The sequence below is a fragment of the Saccharomyces mikatae genome (genome assembly GCF_947241705.1).
Source record: "Saccharomyces mikatae IFO 1815 strain IFO1815 genome assembly, chromosome: 4".
Lineage (NCBI taxonomy): Eukaryota > Fungi > Ascomycota > Saccharomycetes > Saccharomycetales > Saccharomycetaceae > Saccharomyces > Saccharomyces mikatae.
In genome coordinates, this window is record NC_079259.1 from 1 (window position 1) to 18,843 (window position 18,843).

Consider the following 18,843-nt stretch of genomic DNA (forward strand, 5'->3'; position numbering starts at 1 on the left):
TTCGATTTGGATGCCAGTCCTTCTATACGTATATATATATGCACAGTCTCACTCTGCTTAGAAGTGGAGCGCACAACAGAATATTACACTGCAGCAGAAAAGAATGTCGTCTCGAGGCTCATTGTACTCCGGCTAATGGTATATGCACAGCATTTGTCAGGCAGGTTTATAATATTAATATACATTACATATAATAAACTGTTTTTCATGGCAGAAAAAAAAAAGCTTTTTTGTTTTTTCGTTACTCAATGTCTATAGAATTTCGTTCGTAAAGGCGTCTGTCTCTATTTGGCGACAGTGTAGATACCATCCTTAGATAGAGCCTTGGAGATAGCTGGCTTTAATCTGGTGGAGTACCATGGCACACCAGTGATCATTCTGGTCACTTGGTCTGGGGCAATACCGGTCAACATGGTGGGTGAAATCACCGTAGTTGAAGACAGCTTCAGCAACTTCGACTGGGTATGTTTCAGTTGGGTGGGCCGGCTTGGAACAAGTAATATTGGGCCAAATGAGCTCTGATATCGGAGACGTAGACACCCAACTCAACCAGGTTGACTCTTTCGTCGGATTGAGCTAGAGTGGTGGTGGCGAGGCACCGGCAGCAATGGCAGCGACACCAGCGGCAATTGAAGTTAATTTGACCATTGTGTTTGTTTTGTTTCTTAGTGGTGATATGGACTTACATATGAGTAAGGTAAGGACGGAATATTCACAGATAGGTGACCATAGCAGCCCTATTTATACAAATTCCTTCACCAGCTGGTGCTGCCCAAACGAACCACTGACTGACACTCTTTTCTCACCCCAAGATCCTACATATCTCATCTAGAGCACCTTATCCGCCGTAACTATAGAAATGCATTTCTTCTTGAACGACTCACGCATTCTTCATAAACTCGTATATCAATGTCTATTTACGGTGCCTGTGTGTGTATTCGTATGCGCGCAATCCGAGATCGACGCTATAGGGGTGCCCAGGTTAGAGAATATCTGAACTTGGTTGGACCCTCGTTCAGAAGCTTATTGTCTAAGCCAGGCTCCGTATGTTTGCACTAAACGATTCCACGGAAAATAGGTCCCATACTGTTCCTTTTCCCCAGCTAAAATGAAATAGGAATCATCTGTTGATCTCGTATATTTCTAGGGTCTACGGCTCGGCGTATTGGCATGTACTTCAGTATGCCAATGCTGGAATCCTTCATACTCTAATCATAACTCAACAAGTCTATACGTCTTCCTATCACAAACATATACCTGCTCAAGAGGCCACGCGCATGAAAAGAGAACGATTGGGCAGAAGTACTCGCCATTTGGCCACACGAAACAGTAACACGATCTTGCATCTGATCTGAATAGTGCGCCATATATAGGCACTTGACCCATAAATGGAAACGTGTATGTTCAAGCCAACATCAATCTTGCTAACCCTTGAGTACCTAACTCTGTTCCATCCAAGAAAACTACTACACTATCAAATCACCTGCTGAATAAATGAGCGGATTGAACGAGACAAGTTGCTATTTCAACGGTAGAGCAGCAGCCTCCAAAGAGTCAAAGCATTGCAAGTTACTGTTGCTCATTTAGATGCTGCATTCGTCAACTTTGAGCCTACTTCCTTCTGAAACAGAACCCGAATCCGGTGAAGGTTGCTAGGAGGGCCAGCGGAGTCGCCAAGGTTTTTTTCGAGGCGGTTAGGTGGTCATATTTGGTGGGGAAGCTATAACCGTCTGCCTTGTGAAAAACCTCGAGATGATAAAGATTGCATGCCAAAAAGCAACTTTTTTCTCGCACTTTGTTGGCTCAATGCATTCATCTTACAGTATAGATTAGGCAGCTTAGACCAAACGCAAAACTCAAGCGAAAGCGAAAGCCTATCCATCAGTTATTCGCTGCAAGCTGTCCTCCTTCCTTACAAGTTATCCTCGAAAAAACTCCGAAAGTTTCCGCTACAAAGAAAAAATGAAAGGCAATAATACCCTATCTAGGGGGTTAAGGATCCAAGTCGACGACCCTGTCGCTCACTGCTGCAAAATGTCTTGTGCAACTGCCAAGGAAGCCAAACTTTGTCTAAATTAGTTGCGCTAGCCCCATGCAACCACCGCCCTTTGAGGACTTAAGCTTTTGGATCTGCTTTCAAAGTTAAGACTATATAAGGGTCCTAAATGTTGCCATGTCTGACAGTGCTCGAGCGTATTATTCGCTCACTTCTTCTTTCCGTGGTTGAAAAGTTTCTAAACTTGTATCCGCACATCCAAAAGTATTCGAAGGGCGACGCAATATTACCAGTATGCAGCTGTTCCCTCTTCTATCGTTAGCGTTATCTTTGGCCTATTCTCAGGCTGTTTTGGGTTCTTCCTCAGACTCTTACGTCAGGTTTCCCGTTCAAAAGCTAGCAAATGTCCCAGGAATGGGCTCGCAAGATGTATCTAACGTTTTCAAAAGAGATGACGTCCTGAATTCGACTTTGATTAATGCCGTAGGAATGTACGTCGTCAAGGTGGAAATCGGAACCCCTCCCCAAACCGCGTACCTTCAGTTAGACACTGGCTCTTCTGATATGTATGTAAATGATGCTGATAGTCCATATTGCGTATTGATGTCTTACGGGTCAGGCTACGCTTCGACCGACAATTACGAGCTCACAGCAACTGCCACCGAGCTTCCTTCTTCCACTATATCGTCGGAGAGTTACAGTACTCTTTGTGCCTACTGGGGCACATTCAGTGTCGGAAACTCCTCTACTTTCAAGTACAATGACACTCAGTTCGATGAGACTTACGGCGATGGTACGTATTACAGAGGCACGTATGGAACAGACGTTGTTTCTTTAGGTAATATTACGCTAGAAAGTTTTTCGTTTGGAGTGGCCAACAACACAGAAAACCAAGGTGGTATTCTGGGCATATCACTTCCTGCTGGAGAAAATACACATTCGCTTGGAGGAGCCTATAACACGACCCCCTTTGAATATGAAAACTTTCCAATGGCACTGAAAAGCCACGGAAAGATTGAGAAGATAGCATATTCCTTGTTTCTGAATGAACCTAAAGCACATTTCGGAAGCATCCTGTTCGGAGCAGTCGACAAAAGCAAATACTCGGGGCAGCTTTACACCCTGCCTATGCTGCAGGCTTACGATACCCTCGATTCAGTGAGTCCAGGAATGTTTGTTACAGCGCAGAGCGTCGCGGTTTTGAATGGCGACTCTGGAAACAAAACTGTGTCGAAGGTCCGATTCCCGGTGTTGTTTGATTCTGGTACCACCTATTCTAGTCTGCCTACTGAAGTTGCACATGCAATCGGTAAAAGTTTTGACGGAAAGTACAGTTCTGGCGATCAAGGCTACACCTTTGATTGTTCAAAAGTAAAGGATACTCTACTGTCTATTGATTTTGGAGGATTCAATATATCGGCAAACATATCCAATTTTGTGACACGGACGAAGGACCACTGTCTTCTGAACATTGAAGCCGCTGACTCAGGATTCGTGTTAGGAGACGCATTTCTTGTTGACGCATATGTTGTCTTTGACTTGGAAAGTCACGAGGTTTCTATTGCGCAGGCTAGTTTTGACGATAAAAAAGAAGAGATTGAGGTTATCTCTGACAGAGTTCCGGGTGCCATCCGAGCTCCCGGATACTCTAGTACGTGGGTGTATACACCAGGCAGCCCCATCGGAACAGGAGATTTCTACAACGTCAGTTGGACCTCCTATTCAGGGTATTCAGAGTATCAATCGTTAGTTGCCACTGCGGTTGTTAGTAGTAGTGACAGTAGCGGTGGTAGTGACAGTAGCAGCAGCAGCAGCAGCAGCAGCAGCCGCTCAGCTGAAACAACTACAGAAAAGCATAACGCCGGCGATAGGCTCTACCAATCATCTTTTCCTTTTTCTTTGGCTTCTTTCTTATCTTATTTCCTCTTGTAAAAAGCTCTGGTGGAGGGAAAAGGTACTTTTGCTATATCAGGCCCTGCACTGTGACCTTGACATCTAAATTCAAGGTGTGTCACTACGTATCAAAAAGTTCTATAGCGCAACGCAACTTTGTATTTTTTTTTATGTTTAGGTTTCGGATCCGGGAGGAGACAACAAAATCAGGGATATAAAGATCAATGAACACCTTTATTTAAAGATACAAATTATGATAGGAGTCCAACATTGTATGAAGTGCCTGGGTGAAAAGGCAAAGTTCTATATGTATATATATTTATGGAACTCTAGCATGCTGACCTGTGCATCTTCCTCTTTGAAATGGCAGCTTTGACACTCACTTGTGTTTATTGCAGCTTTCTCAATACAAACTCTCTAATGAACCAATCGTGAAATCGCGTATCGGTCTCTGCTAGTTCCGGATGAAATGATGTGGCAAGAACATTGTCATTTTGCTTTGCCGCAACAATGAGCTCTTGGTCACTGTTATCTTTTCCGTCCAGTTTGTATAGGACCTGGACGTTCTCTGGATCCAGCACTTCTTCTATCACAGGCGCCCGTATAAACGTTGCAGGGAAGTCGTGACAGTTTGGAATAAAGCCTGAAAAGTCACAGATCCGAGAGGAAGACTGGGCTTGTCTTCCAAAGGCATTTCTTTTCACTCTAACTTTCAGCAGGTTCAACGTCTGGACCAAGTCAGCTTCATTGGATAACTGTTGAGAAAGATATATCAGTCCTGCGCACGTGCCCCAGATCACCTTGTTTGGGTTGTGCACAAACGTGTGAAGATCGTTGTAGAACCCTGTTCTTTGAGCGATAAGAGACATTGCGGTAGACTCTCCACCAGGTATGATCAATGCGTCACATTTTGATAGCTGGTTGTTATCTCTCACCGCAATCACCGATAATTCTGCGTTATATTGATCTTTGTTTTCGTCTATACATTTTTCCACGTGTCGTATGTGTTCTATAAACGCACCTTGTAGTGCCAGTACTCCAATTACGATGGACATGCTTGAGAGTTATTTTGCTTACTTCGTTGTTTGACACCACTGAATTCTAGATGACGAGAGTGCATTCCGCTCACCAATAAAGTGGGCTTTTATCAATGGATGATTATTCAGAGTCAGAGTGCTATTTTTCAACTATTCTTACAGTTTCCAATCGCGCACGGCGACGCGCCGTTTAATGACATAATAACGATCGCAATAATAGTATATCATGTGAATCGAAAAATGAGCATATAAAACAGGAAAACGAAACCATTTTGCATGCCCTTGTGGACAACGTTTGTAGTCATATAAGACTGCTCTGCTTTTCAATTACTTGATAGGTTTTTCACGGTTACCTCATTTCTGCAACAGAGCCATAGCAACTGCAGATATCAAATAGAACAAGAAGAAAGAAAACAAGAAAAAATGTCAGAATTCAAGGTGAAAGCTGGTTTAGCCCAAATGTTAAAGGGTGGTGTAATCATGGACGTGGTCACACCTGAACAGGCCATCATTGCTGAAAGAGCAGGTGCTTGTGCTGTTATGGCCTTGGAACGTATCCCAGCCGATATGCGTAAATCTGGGCAAGTGTGCCGTATGTCAGACCCACACATGATCAAGGAAATCATGGCTGCTGTTTCGATTCCAGTGATGGCTAAGGTCCGTATCGGCCACTTTGTGGAAGCACAGATCTTGGAGGCACTACAAGTAGATTACATTGACGAAAGTGAAGTCTTGACTCCAGCCGATTGGACACACCACATTGAAAAGAATAACTACAAGGTCCCATTTGTTTGCGGTGCCAAGGATCTCGGTGAAGCATTGAGAAGAATAAACGAGGGTGCCGCAATGATCCGTACCAAGGGAGAAGCTGGTACTGGTGACGTTTCCGAGGCTGTCAAGCACATCACCAAGATCAAAGCAGAGATCCAACAGTACAAAGAGACTTTGAAAAACGAAGCAGACTTCGCAGCAAAGGCCGCTGAATTAAGGGTACCGGTCGAACTATTGAAGTCTACACTAGAAAAGGGCAAACTGCCCGTGGTCAACTTTGCTGCCGGTGGCGTGGCCACTCCAGCTGACGCAGCTTTACTGATGCAATTGGGCTGTGAGGGTGTATTTGTTGGTTCTGGTATATTCAAGTCCTCAGACCCTCAAAAGCTAGCTGGCGCCATTGTTGAAGCGACAACACACTACGACAACCCAGAAAAACTACTACAAGTGTCCAGCGACTTGGGTGATCTGATGGGTGGTATCTCCATCCAATCAATCAATGAGGCTGGTGGCAAAAACGGCGCAAGATTGTCTGAAATCGGGTGGTAGACACGACCAACGCTGGTATAGCATTTCCCTTTTTTCCCCCAAAGGGAGCCACTTACTTATCGTAGATATTACATAATTCTGTACAATATCATAACTTAATACAATATTCAACAGAGATTCTACCGTACAAAACCAAGACCGAAACCTCCATGGTTCTTTTGCTCTACGGTTCTGGCATTCCAATGCTCTCTACATACTGCTTGCGGTCTCGAGTTCAAAGGCACGGCTGCTTATATAGGCAGGTGTATTCTCTTTGCGGATCATGGAAGTATGCGATTAGGCGATCCGGTGTCTCATTTTTTTAGGGGAATCGCATCAATGCATTAATCATATATGCAGCAAATCATTAGGAAGCAGCATGGAATTGATGCATTTATCGGTTCTCAACCACGATATGTTACGTTGCGTGCTATTGAGGAATGTTGAGTATTCAGCTAGTGGTCTCCAAATGCTATTATTATTAACTCAAAAGAAGCAGCGTGTCTTTTTGGTAGAGAAAACCAAGACGTCATCATATATTAGTAGCTGCCAGAGCCACTGGCATTGAATCATATATAAACCTCGTATTATAGCTCTTGTGTAGAGTGTTCTTGTTTTTGTTCTCTTTCTCTTCTCTCTTCTCAATTGTAAAGATAACCACACATCAACAGTAAACACATTTCCCAGATATGTCTACCGATAAGATTACATTTTTGTTGAACTGGCAACCAACTCCATACCACATTCCAATCTTCTTGGCTCAAACCAAGGGTTACTTCAAGGAACAAGGTCTAGACCTTGCCATCCTAGAGCCAACCAACCCTTCCGATGTCACTGAATTGATTGGTTCTGGTAAGGTTGACATGGGTTTGAAGGCCATGATCCACACCTTGGCTGCTAAGGCCCGTGGCTTCCCAGTCACCTCTGTCGCTTCCTTGTTGGACGAACCTTTCACTGGTGTTTTGTACTTGAAGGGCAGCGGTATCACTGAGGACTTCCAATCTCTAAAGGGTAAGAGAATTGGTTACGTCGGTGAATTCGGTAAGATTCAAATCGATGAATTGACCAAACACTACGGTATGAAGCCAGAAGACTACACCGCCGTCAGATGTGGTATGAACGTCGCCAAGTACATCATCGAAGGTAAGATCGATGCTGGTATTGGTATCGAATGTATGCAACAAGTCGAATTGGAAGAATACTTGGCCAAGCAAGGCAGACCAGCTTCCGATGCTAAGATGTTAAGAATTGACAAGTTGGCTTGTTTGGGTTGCTGTTGTTTCTGTACCGTCCTTTACATCTGTAACGACGAATTTTTGAAGAAGAACCCAGAAAAGGTCAGAAAGTTCTTGAACGCCATCAAGAAGGCCACTGACTACGTTCTATCCGACCCAGTTGCCGCTTGGAAGGAATACGTCGACTTCAAGCCTCAATTGAACAACGACCTGTCTTACAAACAATACCAAAGATGTTACGCTTACTTCTCTTCATCTTTGTTCAATGTCCATCGTGACTGGAAGAAGGTTACCGGTTACGGTAAGAGATTGGCCATTTTGCCACCAGACTACGTCGCCAACTACACTAACGAATACTTATCTTGGCCAGAACCAGAAGAAGTTTCTGATCCATTAGAAGCTCAAAGATTGATGGCCATTCACCAAGAAAAATGTAGACAAGAAGGTACCTTCAAGAGATTGGCTCTTCCAGCTTAAACGTACCGCGCCAACTGTTGAGCAGCTGTTTCTTTTCTCGTTCATGATTCCACATTAGCTTTTGCTTCCTACCCAGTATATATGTATGTATATATGTGTGTGTACTAAGATATGTTTATGAGCTCCCAACCTGCCTTTATTTGTTTTACACTTTCTGTTGTCGGAAATGTTGCGGTTGTAATTAAATGTCCAGGTGCGATGTTCATAGGAACTTCCTCTGTGTAGGACAGCTTTTCATGCACATTCTAAGGTTTGTTTCTTACTTAATGTCTGTCATTATGTTGGAATGAAAACCAACTATCGCCTATCAACTAGTAGTGGCCATACTACTAGCACATTATCATATACGGTGTTAGAAGAAGACATAAGTTATGAGAATTATGTAGAATTACGAGTTCCATTTATTGGATTCCTATATCCTCAAGGAGAACTTCTAGTATATTCTATATACCAAATAATATTGTTTTTATCAACAATGGAATCCCAACAATCATCTCAAAATTCACCCAACTCTCAAAAGCATATACAGAAGTATGTAGAATTACGAGTTCTAGTTATTGGATTCCTATATCCTGGAGGAGAACTTCTAGTATATTCTATACACCTAATAATATTGCCTTTATCAACAATGGAATCCCAACAATCATCTCAAAATTCACCCAATTCTCACATTATGAGACTGCCGATACGCATCCTTCCTTAACCTGCAGGAACCACGGATTCTGTCACTTCCACTCATGTAAAAATTTCTAGCCTATGAGAGCTTGTGCCCTGTGTTATTGCAAGAAGAAAGCACCGCTAGCACTGCACCAGGCTCCCCAGATGATAATCATCCTCTCTAACTAACAAATTATTAATTTATTATATAGCCTTGTTTTTAGTGCTGCAGGTGTCCTTGAATAGAACTACGCCGAAAGGCTTCTGGCACGGAGGGCTTTCATAATCCCCACCCTTAATTTCTACGATATCTTCATTATTGCGGGCATTTTTACTGCTCAAGATTCTTCTTACATACAATCTTTAAAGTTTTTCAGGGCCCATCATATTAACAAGGCTTCTTCTTCTATTCTCGAGAAATTTGCCTAAAAAAAAACCCTTTTGCTTCCTGCGTATTTTCTTACGGAATGAGAAGGCGTCTTACATCCTTCTCTTTTTGAGTTAGATGTGATGACTATTTTGCAACCAGTAGAGAAATAATTCTCGTTTATAAGCAGGCCCTTCCAGCAGCTATTCGATCAGAAGTGTAAAAGTAATGGTAATGGGCAATTAAGAAAGATATACAATAGAAAAGAAATGAATATAACTGGCGAGAATCCTCTATTGTTCAAGTGCGGAAAGAAGGGTTTTATGAATCAAACATACCCACCACTAACTATTTATAAATGTGGTATAGCTGAAGGGAAGATGACAGCTAAAAAAGGATACGACTCAAGTTATTCAATTGTCTGGTGGGATAGTTTTCTAACCAATGAGCCCGACGGGATGGTGATTGAATGCGGTAAGCAGGGCTTTCTCAATGCAACCAATGCTAGGTCGAGGGATTATTATGCTTGTGGAGTAGCAAAAGGAGGCAATATAGGGACCAACGCAGGTGCAAGTTCTTTCAAATCTTCTCGTTCTCTTGTGAAAGTCATAATTTTTTTTATGCTTGCAGTATATGCAATAGAGTATGCTTGAAAATATCAATAGCAATGGTGAAAGCATTCTAAAAAAAAACAGTTCAGAAGTGTGCGAGATGTTTTCACTCTTGAGGCTGAAATCTTCACTGTGGGGATCGTCTATGAAGTATGTATATATAGATAAAACTAAAAAATAAAATCAATTGATGAGCGCCAAGTATAATAGAATATTCAAGAGAAGGGATGCAATTCCTGCCTACTATCAGCTTTCATTCCCGGAGAAAGTCAGCCTTGCCGATTGCAGCTATTTTTACCATTGATTTAATGGGTCTTATGTATTTATTAGCCAATATTATCCATTGGCGAAGGTAAAGCATACTGATTAGTCGAATGCCACTACAAGGTTCTGTAATTTTTATAGCGGCACAGACTCTTCACTTGCTATACCGCATGGTTACATCTTCTCCAAACCCCTTCTCACCCTTTGCCAGGTATATAAGTAAAGATGATCATCTGGTCGCTAAATACAAAAGGAACCTTAGAAATCATATACATTCTTGTTTGATAATCGGATAATCGGTAGGGTCTAACAGTTTTTCATGTTTGAAATGAACGCAGTTGCTGACAGTTATAATATGTGAAATACCACAGCATGTTAACCAGCCCTTAAAGTCCAGTGCTCTCTTGTGTAGAAATTTCGTAAAAAATATCAATGGCTCCCACGAAGGCTACCGTCAAAATTAAGAAAAGATGGTAATTCAAAGCGTCACATATGGAATCCTGTTTATCTTTTGAGTACCAAAAACAAGATCACTGTAAAAGGAGGAAATGCAGCACAAAACTAAACTTAAAAACAACTACAACAAATCAAATAATCTATTCAAGATCACGCTATGTTTCGTTGTTACTCTTACCACCCTTGGAAACTTAGACAATTGGGAAACCAATGACAAAAAATAAACCTTAAGAGAATATATCAGTATTCTGGTAATTAACGCAGAAAAAAGAAAGATAAATACTATTTAGAACCTCTACTATAGGCAATTAGTCGGCAAATTAAAAGATAACAAGAGTTAAATGCACCAATAAACTGTTCTTGTGCTGTTTGTATTTGTATCACCTCGTCTTCAATTTTCCTATGAGGAATTCGAATTCAAACATTGATTACTGCTCCTGAAATATCACATGGCTGCAACAATTGCACAGTATTACAAACTATGTCACACAGGGTATCCGGTGTGATTGAATTTGTTCTTTGGATAGTATCGTTATCTTTCAGTGCATGTCTTTTTCATCTGCAGAATAGGCCGGGTATTGACGGTGACGGAAGATGTAAACAAAATAGAAAACAAATGAAAACAGGATCTGAAACGTCATTTGAGAATTCAGAGTATGTAAATCCTTTCTCTCGAGCTAACCAAGGCTGTTCTTGCTAGAAACCAGCAATTGGGCTTCTCATTCATACCATTATTCGTCTTTGCCTTATCATTATCTATACATCTTTGTCCTAGGCATAGCAAACCGAATATACTGAAATCCAAAAAATAGCATACAAAATATTGAAAAACAACTATTCCGAAGCAAAGTCATGATTCAAAACTCTGCTGGTTATCGATCACTGAATACTGGACCTCCGATAACCATTCAAGTAAAAAATCAAAAGAAAATATGCGCCCGCTGTAACAGACCAGTTGTACAAGATAGCCAACGAACGAAAACGACTTTAAAAGCCCTCGGTAAATACTATCACGAGAAATGTTTCACATGTCAAGATTGTAAGAAGGCTCTAAAGCCCAAGTACTTTCCTTATCAAATAGACAAGATGAGTGCGCCTATATTGTTATGCCAATACGATTATTTTAGGAGACATAATTTGTTATGTCACGTATGTGATACTCCACTGCGTGGATTATATTATACCGCATTCGGTTACCGGTACGACGAAGAGCATTTTTCCTGTACAATCTGTGCTACTCCTTGTGGTGTGAAAAAATGCTTCATGTACAAAAATCAACTATATTGTAAGTACCATTTCCTCAAATATTTCTCCAAACGTTGTAAAGGCTGCCAATTCCCAATATCTGATCAATATATCGAGTTTCCCAAAGGTGAAGAAATACATTGTTGGCATCCAGAATGTTATGGAATTCATAAGTATTGGCATGTAAATTTAGCAGCAGAAACGGTTGGTTTGCAATGCCTTCCCAAGTTAAAGTATAATCCTGATGAGGGAGACAAAGATATAAGTCCAACTGCCTACGAGTTAGATAAACAAATGCAGGCGTTTAATTTCATTTTATCTAAAACGTGGTCGGTTTTATATCGTTTTGAGGAAGAGGCAGCCTCTTGTATCTCTGATATGTTTCAATACTTAACAAGTAATGACCAGTTAAAAGGTATAGAATCTACGGCCCTATTGGTAATGAAGATTGACTGTCTTTTTAGAGGACTGGATACTTTAAATCTATCGACCAACAAAAGCATGCCTATTAATAGCGAAAAAGAATACACCGAAAACAATGCAATGGCTGTAAACAAATATAGCAAGTTTCCTAAAAATCTGTCAACAAAAATAATGATATATTTACAACTGTTAAGGAAGTTAGGGACAGAAAACAAAGATGAAACTATTACAATTTCATCTTTCATGTCTGTTATTACTGGATTAGCTCATTTCTTAAAACTACTAACTAGATTTGGACTATACACAGCTTTAGAAAATAATAAGGTAAACCATTCTGTAAATCCGTTGTTAAGATTCTTAAGAGAAGTAGAAAAAAATGAACTTTTTGAGAATAATCCATTTCAATATATCAAGACTCCTGTTAACGCTACAGATAGTTGCGCTGGATGCAATAAATACATACAGGAAGAGTGTATCCAATTTTATGAACACAGATGGCATATTTCTTGTTTTGTTTGTAGTTCGTGTCATAAGAATATCAATCCGATGAGCTTGACAGATCCCACTTTTAACAAAGAGAAGAAAAAGATTCTATGTTCTCACTGTTCAATCGATGATCCTGCCTCCGTACCGGGTTTCAAATTTGTCACGAAACTGGCACAACTAATATTCCTTTTAAAAATTGCACTAGTTAAATCAAGAACGGTCATGCTAAAATCGAGAGCATCTAATACAGCTGGTAGAAACTCTCTTCAAAGTACCATGCTGAAGGAACAAACTTACATTAGAACATTGAACGACATAAAAAGATTGAGATCAAGAAGAGAAAGCGTTCGAGTCACTCATAACAAACAGCAAGCTAGAAAATCAGTTATAATAGAAACTACTGAGATAGATTTAAATGACCCGATGAAGCAAGGGGATAGGAAAAATCTCGTAATTCAAACAGACGATCTATCGTCAAATCAACAAGTCAATACTCGTGACAACGTATTCAGTAATACCAAAACACTAACGCTAGATGATATTTCACGTATTGTTGCTGCCGAACAAGCGAGAGAGTTAAGGCCCAATGCATTTACACACTTCAAAAAATTGAAAGAAACGGATGACGAAACTTTGAATGTTGTTGCCAAGAAAAGTGGAATTTATTATTCAGAATTAAGTGCGATAGAACTATCAACAATTAGGGCTATCAGTTTATCATTGTTAGCTAATAAACAATTAATATCGAAAGCTGATCCCAACTATAATAATCTAGTTTCTATGGTCTTTTCGAATGAGAAACAGGTAACAGGTAGCTTTTGGAACAAAATGAAAATTATGATGAGTATGGAATCTAAAAAGACTATAGCAAAAACTGTTTTTGGTACACCTTTAGATGTATTGTGCGAGAAATGGGGTGTTGATTCTGATTTAGGTGTTGGACCTGTTAAAATCAGAATTCCCATAATTATTGACGAGCTTATATCATCTTTGAGGCAAATGGATATGTCAGTGGAAGGTATTTTTAGAAAGAACGGAAATATCCGAAGACTGAGAGAACTAACCACTACAATCGATAGTAGTCCGACAGAGGCGCCTGACTTTTCGAAAGAGAATGCAATCCAGTTGTCAGCTCTTTTGAAGAAATTTATTAGAGAATTACCTCAACCGATTTTATCAACCGATTTATATGACTTGTGGATCAAAGCTGCGAAAGAGGATTCAGAGGATAAGAAGCAACGTGTTATATTGTTGATATATTCCTTGTTGCCTACTTACAACCGCAATATACTGGAGGCACTTTTGTCGTTTTTGCATTGGACATCTTCCTTTTCCTACATTGAAAATGAAATGGGATCAAAAATGGACATACACAATTTATCCACTGTCATAACACCCAATATCTTGTATTTACACCATACGGAAGTCTCTAATGACAGCGTCCCAGAGGACCCAGAATCAGGTTTGATTGACTCATTTGCTCAGAACAGGGGGGAGAATTACTTTTTGGCTATTGAAATTGTAGATTATTTGATCACTCACAATGAGGAAATGGCAATGGTTCCAAAATTCTTGATGAATCTTTTGAAAGATGTGCAGTTGCAAAAGTTGGATAACTACGAGTCAATTAACAATTTTATCTCGAACTCTTTACAAAAAAAGACAATTGATTACTCTGAGTGTGATACAAAGACTCCTGTCATGGTTAAAGATTCTACTACCATGGTAATACAAGGTGATGTGAACAAATAAGAAGCAATAACCATTTAGTTTTTCTTTTTTCCTACTTCTTTTTCCTTTACATTCGAGGCTTGCTCCTCTTCAGAAATTCTTTACCTCTATTTCTCTACCCCCAAAAACTTCACTTGAATGCTATGCAAATGGACATTATTTTTAAATCATTATACAACACAGTATATTTCTGACTAACGGAATTAAAAATTGTAATATTATTATGTACTTATAATCATCTGTATCATTGTATTGTTCACCTCTTTGGTGAGAGTTTATTTTCAGAATATTTTTCTCAAAGATACCTAGCAAATTGGTATCCGTCGAAAGGATATGTGGTCCCGATTTTAGAAAACCAACATTGAACGGACAATATATGAACTCTATTTTTTACTATTCTTGAACGCTAACCAGTCATCTTTGTAAAAAATAAATATCATTAATACCTTTCACATATTCATTGTAAATAGAGAAAAAGAAGTTTACAGCTAAGAAAAAAAATACTTAAACAACGCTTGCAAATCATATTCAAGAGGATGCTTTACTTCAGCGATATCGTGATTGTTTAAAAACTCGTTCATTGCAACCTTCCTTCTATTTTTGAAATCTAACTGTTTACCAAAAACTTTCAGGTTTAAATCATTGGCAAATTTCGTGAGAAGTACAAGTTCACATCTTAGTTGAATGACAATCGTTGGTACAATTTTTAAGAAGGTCTTCACTGGGATATCCAGTACAATTAGTAAATTTTTAATTAGATTTTGCGATTGCACATAGGAGAGATCTGCCAGAATATCGAGACACAAAGAGTCATATTTTTCCTTTGTTATATGCGGAAAAGATTTACCCACGGTTTCGAAATTAAGTTCGGTGTAAGAATCACCGTATAATTTTTCCAAATTTAGCTTTTCCTGAAGTATATCTTCTTTGAGTGATCTGACTGTTTCTTCAAGTTTGAGTACTTCATTTTTTTTCCCAAATAGCTCGTCAGTTATTCTCTTGTGTCTGATATTAGAATCTTCAATTTGATTATTCAATTCTTCAATGATTAGAGATTGACTTTGAAGCTTCTCAATGATTTCCTGGTGTTCATGCATATAATCATTCAACTTATCTTCAGCATTTTTTTGGATTTTTTCACTCAATGCTAATTTTTCCTTCAGTTCACTTGTTATTTTTTGAGCGTTTTCGTTCTTGAGATTCAAAATATCGTGCCATCTCTTTTTTTCCAAACGGAACTGTTGTTCTTTTGTTGACGCTTCTTTTTGAAGATATTTTATTTTCTGATTATGCTGCTGCTGCATAAAGTGTAATCTTTCACTTATTAGTTTAAAAACAGAATTAATTTTCTCTAAACGTATACGATCATTCCTTTCTAGGACTTGTATCGTTCCTTTTAGCTGTTTGTATTGCTCCATATTCTCAAAATGCTTAGCATCTTTGAAATCCGGATAAAGCTTGGTGAAACGGCTTTGAAACGTTGAAGGAGCATGGCCATGCTTCATTTCCTCTAATATAAACTTACCAAAATCTTTTTCAAAAAGAGGAAGGTTTTGCATATAGCTGTAAACGTCATTTAATCTTTTCTCGTAAAATGAACTATTATCTTTCAACTTTATATTTTCATCCTGAGAGAGTTGTAGTTTACTTTTCAACATTTCAACTTCTGATTGAAGCTTTGCTATAGAATTTTTCGATTCTTCAATGTCTTTTGAAAAAATATCGTTCTCTTGCTGCAAATTCAAATTTTGTTTTTGCTTTCTATAGAGTTCTGACACTAGAATATTTCTTTGAGAAAAAGCTTTGCGCTTAGTCTTCTCTTCTTCTACTTCATGTCTCTCCTCATTGCTAGTATTTTTGTTTTGAAGCTTTGAAAGTTCTTCTTCTCTAATTTTTGTGATTTCTTTACGAAACCGATCTTGGGCAATCCTAAGCCTTTTAGACGCAGCTTTTCTCTCGTCATGTAATGATTTTTGTAAGTATTCAATTTTTTGAATTTTAGTGTTATTCAACCTCCTAAGTTCCTCTAATTCTTTAATATTATCATCGTTTCTATTAACCCTTTCTCTTAAAGCTGTAATCTCTTTATTTTGCAGCTGAACTTCTCCCGACATGTTTGGGAAATTGCTTCCTCTAGACATACTACTTCCTTCATTGGAGGACGAAGATAGTCTTATTTCTCTCAATTTTATGTACTCGGACCGTTCCTCTTCTGATGTTCTTGATGAACAAAAAACGTTTTCTAGATGCACCACTTCTATGTTTGCGTCCATGTTTTCACTGTTAAGAACATATTGCTCACCTTTAGGTATCCCACAGGGTTCACGGACATTGGTAGGTAGTTTTGTGGGTGTAGAAGAGAATTTACTCACTTCTATATTGTTGTGTGCCTTGTATGTAGTAAACTTATTGGGACTCACATTTCCTAGTGTACTTGGCTTTCCGGCAGGTGATAGGGCCTGTGAACCTATTCCTACGGTTGGTAAACTACCTCTTTGTAAAAACTTATTTGGAGATATTACAACATTACCTTCGATAGGTTTTTCCAACGTACTTACATTACCGGAAGGTGAGGAAGCCTTTGAGCTCGCCCAACTCTCAGAACGATTTTTTCCAAAACGCTTACTTGACATTTTTGATACGATATCAGAAGATACATTGTCCTGAGTATTAAATTTTCCAGTAGTTGTTGATGCTGATGCTTCTGATTCTATCCATGCTTGTGAACGCCGTCCTCGAAAAGGTTTTTTTTCAGGCGATTTCATTGACGTATTACTAACAGCATCTCTCATCTCTTCCTGTTGATCACAATCAAAATTCTTCTCCTTTAAGGATTCAGGCTTGTTTAAGAACGCCAACCAATGGTTCATATTCAAGAAAAACTGTTTTGTTTTTAACTATTGTGCTCAAAATCAGCAACTAATTTTGCAGTACTTGCAATTGCTAATTCTTTGTGTTCCTAATCTTTATAGTACACATGGGCGGCTAAAGCGCGATACGAAAGAAAAAAAATACACATATTACAGTTGCTCATTGAAAAAGTAATGAAATAAAGCAATTATCCAAACATTTGCATCTAAGTCTGGTGAACTAAGCGACCAGATACCCAAACTTTAATAGTATTACGATCATCACCGTTAAAGAACCATTTTGCAATTATGTCTTCTTTAGTAAGCAGCGGAGGATTCTTATAAACGTCCCTCTTTTGCTCTTGCATTTGATTTGTTCCTTGTAACTGCCAACTAAACATATCCACGTTTGATCCGGGAACATCAGTTTTGATCAGTTGGGCGTCAAACTGTTTACCCACTTCAAACGTTCCCAAGGTATCATCCATACGCAAGACTTGCGCTCCACCCATTGTAGCAAGAAATAAGCACTCAGAAACAGACAATTTCACACGATCGGCTTCCTTCATTGCCAAATGCCTTGAAACAGTAAAAGCATGTCTTCCAGTAGCTAATATGCTACAAGAGTGACCAGCTGAAACGTCGGTACCTAGACCGACGTTTATGCCTTGATCCAGTAACCATCGGACCCTACACTCTCCCGAGGTCAAAGAGGAGTTAGAGATGGGACAGTGAGATATGCCACAGCGTCTTTGTTTAACCACACGCGCTTCCGCTTCTGTTAGATGGACGCAATGTGCTAGTATGGTTTTTTCTGTGAGCAGACCATATTTGTCGTATACATCGGTGTAATTTGCACATTCAGGAAACAAATCTTGAACCCATTGTATCTCCTTCTTATTTTCTGACAAGTGGGTCTGCACGTGTAGGTCTTCCTCTCCCACTAACTTGGACAATTGCTGCATTAATTCTCTTGAACAAGAGGGAGCAAACCTTGGTGTTACTATGGGATTTACTAGGGAGTCAGAAAGAGTCTCCCGTATGTATTTAACAGCTTTCACGGTGCTTTCAAATGAAGTCTTGGTATCTTCAATATAATATGCAGGTCCGTTCGCGTCCATGCACACCTTCCCAACAAAGACACGTTGTCCCAACAAGGAGCTCACCTGAGCCAAGAGCTTAGTTGATTCGAGGTCAATAGTATTATAGTAAGCCACCGTTGTAGTCCCATGAGAAAGCGTCTTGCTTATTACTTTATTGTAAACTTCTTTTGCAAGATTTTCGTTGGCTAATGCTGCTTCTATGGGAAACGTGTATTTCTCTAGCCAATCTAACAGAGTAGAATTTCCAAATATACCTACATTTGGATATTGAGAGACATGATTGTGTGTATCTACAAAGCCTGGGAAATAAAAACCGTCAATTTGAGTTGTATCTTTTTCCGTTACTTCAACGACTGTTACATCCTCTGGAGATAGACTAGTATCATAACTTAAACAATCCTTAATAGGATCGAGTGAATTTGTATTGATAAATTTGATGATTCCATCGAAAACACCTACTGAAGTTTTCTCTCTGATTCTCAATTCTCCCAGTTTAGGGGTATCTACAAATGTACCAAAAAAAACTAGAAATCCTGCTGGTTTGTCATTGACTTGGTCAGATAACAAATTCGTTTTCGTCATATCTTCCTCGAGAGACAGTTTAATTGGTATACTAGTCCAAAAAAAAAAGATAGTCTTTTGTAAATTGCTTGTTTTATGCTCCTTATCTTGTTCTTTTTATAATCCGAAACTAACTAAACTTCCGAGTGATAA

The 18,843-nt window shown here is 39.3% G+C and overlaps 7 protein-coding genes across 7 annotated transcripts; 4 read left to right on the plus strand and 3 right to left on the minus strand.

The window, feature by feature from the left end:
- Positions 1 to 2,290: 2,290 nt before the first annotated feature.
- Positions 2,291 to 3,928, plus strand: SMKI04G0010 (pepsin-like aspartic protease; the record flags this gene model as incomplete). The annotated part of the gene is made up of 1 exon (XM_056226521.1): positions 2,291 to 3,928. The coding sequence occupies one exon, from the start codon at positions 2,291 to 2,293 to the stop codon at positions 3,926 to 3,928; it is 1,638 nt and encodes a 545-aa protein (XP_056080788.1).
- A 350-nt stretch (positions 3,929 to 4,278) lies between these two features.
- Positions 4,279 to 4,944, minus strand: SMKI04G0020 (uncharacterized protein; the record flags this gene model as incomplete). The annotated part of the gene is made up of 1 exon (XM_056226522.1): positions 4,279 to 4,944. The coding sequence occupies one exon, from the start codon at positions 4,942 to 4,944 to the stop codon at positions 4,279 to 4,281; it is 666 nt and encodes a 221-aa protein (XP_056080789.1).
- A 405-nt stretch (positions 4,945 to 5,349) lies between these two features.
- On the plus strand, positions 5,350 to 6,246 carry SMKI04G0030 (pyridoxal 5'-phosphate synthase subunit PdxS; the record flags this gene model as incomplete). The annotated part of the gene is made up of 1 exon (XM_056226523.1): positions 5,350 to 6,246. The coding sequence occupies one exon, from the start codon at positions 5,350 to 5,352 to the stop codon at positions 6,244 to 6,246; it is 897 nt and encodes a 298-aa protein (XP_056080790.1).
- Positions 6,247 to 6,914: 668 nt separating this feature from the next.
- On the plus strand, positions 6,915 to 7,937 carry THI13 (4-amino-5-hydroxymethyl-2-methylpyrimidine phosphate synthase; the record flags this gene model as incomplete). Its single annotated transcript, XM_056226524.1, has 1 exon — positions 6,915 to 7,937. The coding sequence occupies one exon, from the start codon at positions 6,915 to 6,917 to the stop codon at positions 7,935 to 7,937; it is 1,023 nt and encodes a 340-aa protein (XP_056080791.1).
- Positions 7,938 to 11,144: 3,207 nt separating this feature from the next.
- On the plus strand, positions 11,145 to 14,198 carry LRG1 (GTPase-activating protein LRG1; the record flags this gene model as incomplete). The annotated part of the gene is made up of 1 exon (XM_056226525.1): positions 11,145 to 14,198. One exon carries the CDS (start codon positions 11,145 to 11,147, stop codon positions 14,196 to 14,198), a length of 3,054 nt encoding a protein of 1,017 aa, XP_056080792.1.
- Positions 14,199 to 14,665: 467 nt separating this feature from the next.
- ADY3 (Ady3p) lies at positions 14,666 to 17,047 on the minus strand (the record flags this gene model as incomplete). Its single annotated transcript, XM_056226527.1, has 1 exon — positions 14,666 to 17,047. The coding sequence occupies one exon, from the start codon at positions 17,045 to 17,047 to the stop codon at positions 14,666 to 14,668; it is 2,382 nt and encodes a 793-aa protein (XP_056080793.1).
- Positions 17,048 to 17,253: 206 nt separating this feature from the next.
- Positions 17,254 to 18,711, minus strand: GUD1 (guanine deaminase; the record flags this gene model as incomplete). Its single annotated transcript, XM_056226528.1, has 1 exon — positions 17,254 to 18,711. The coding sequence occupies one exon, from the start codon at positions 18,709 to 18,711 to the stop codon at positions 17,254 to 17,256; it is 1,458 nt and encodes a 485-aa protein (XP_056080794.1).
- Positions 18,712 to 18,843: the final 132 nt, after the last annotated feature.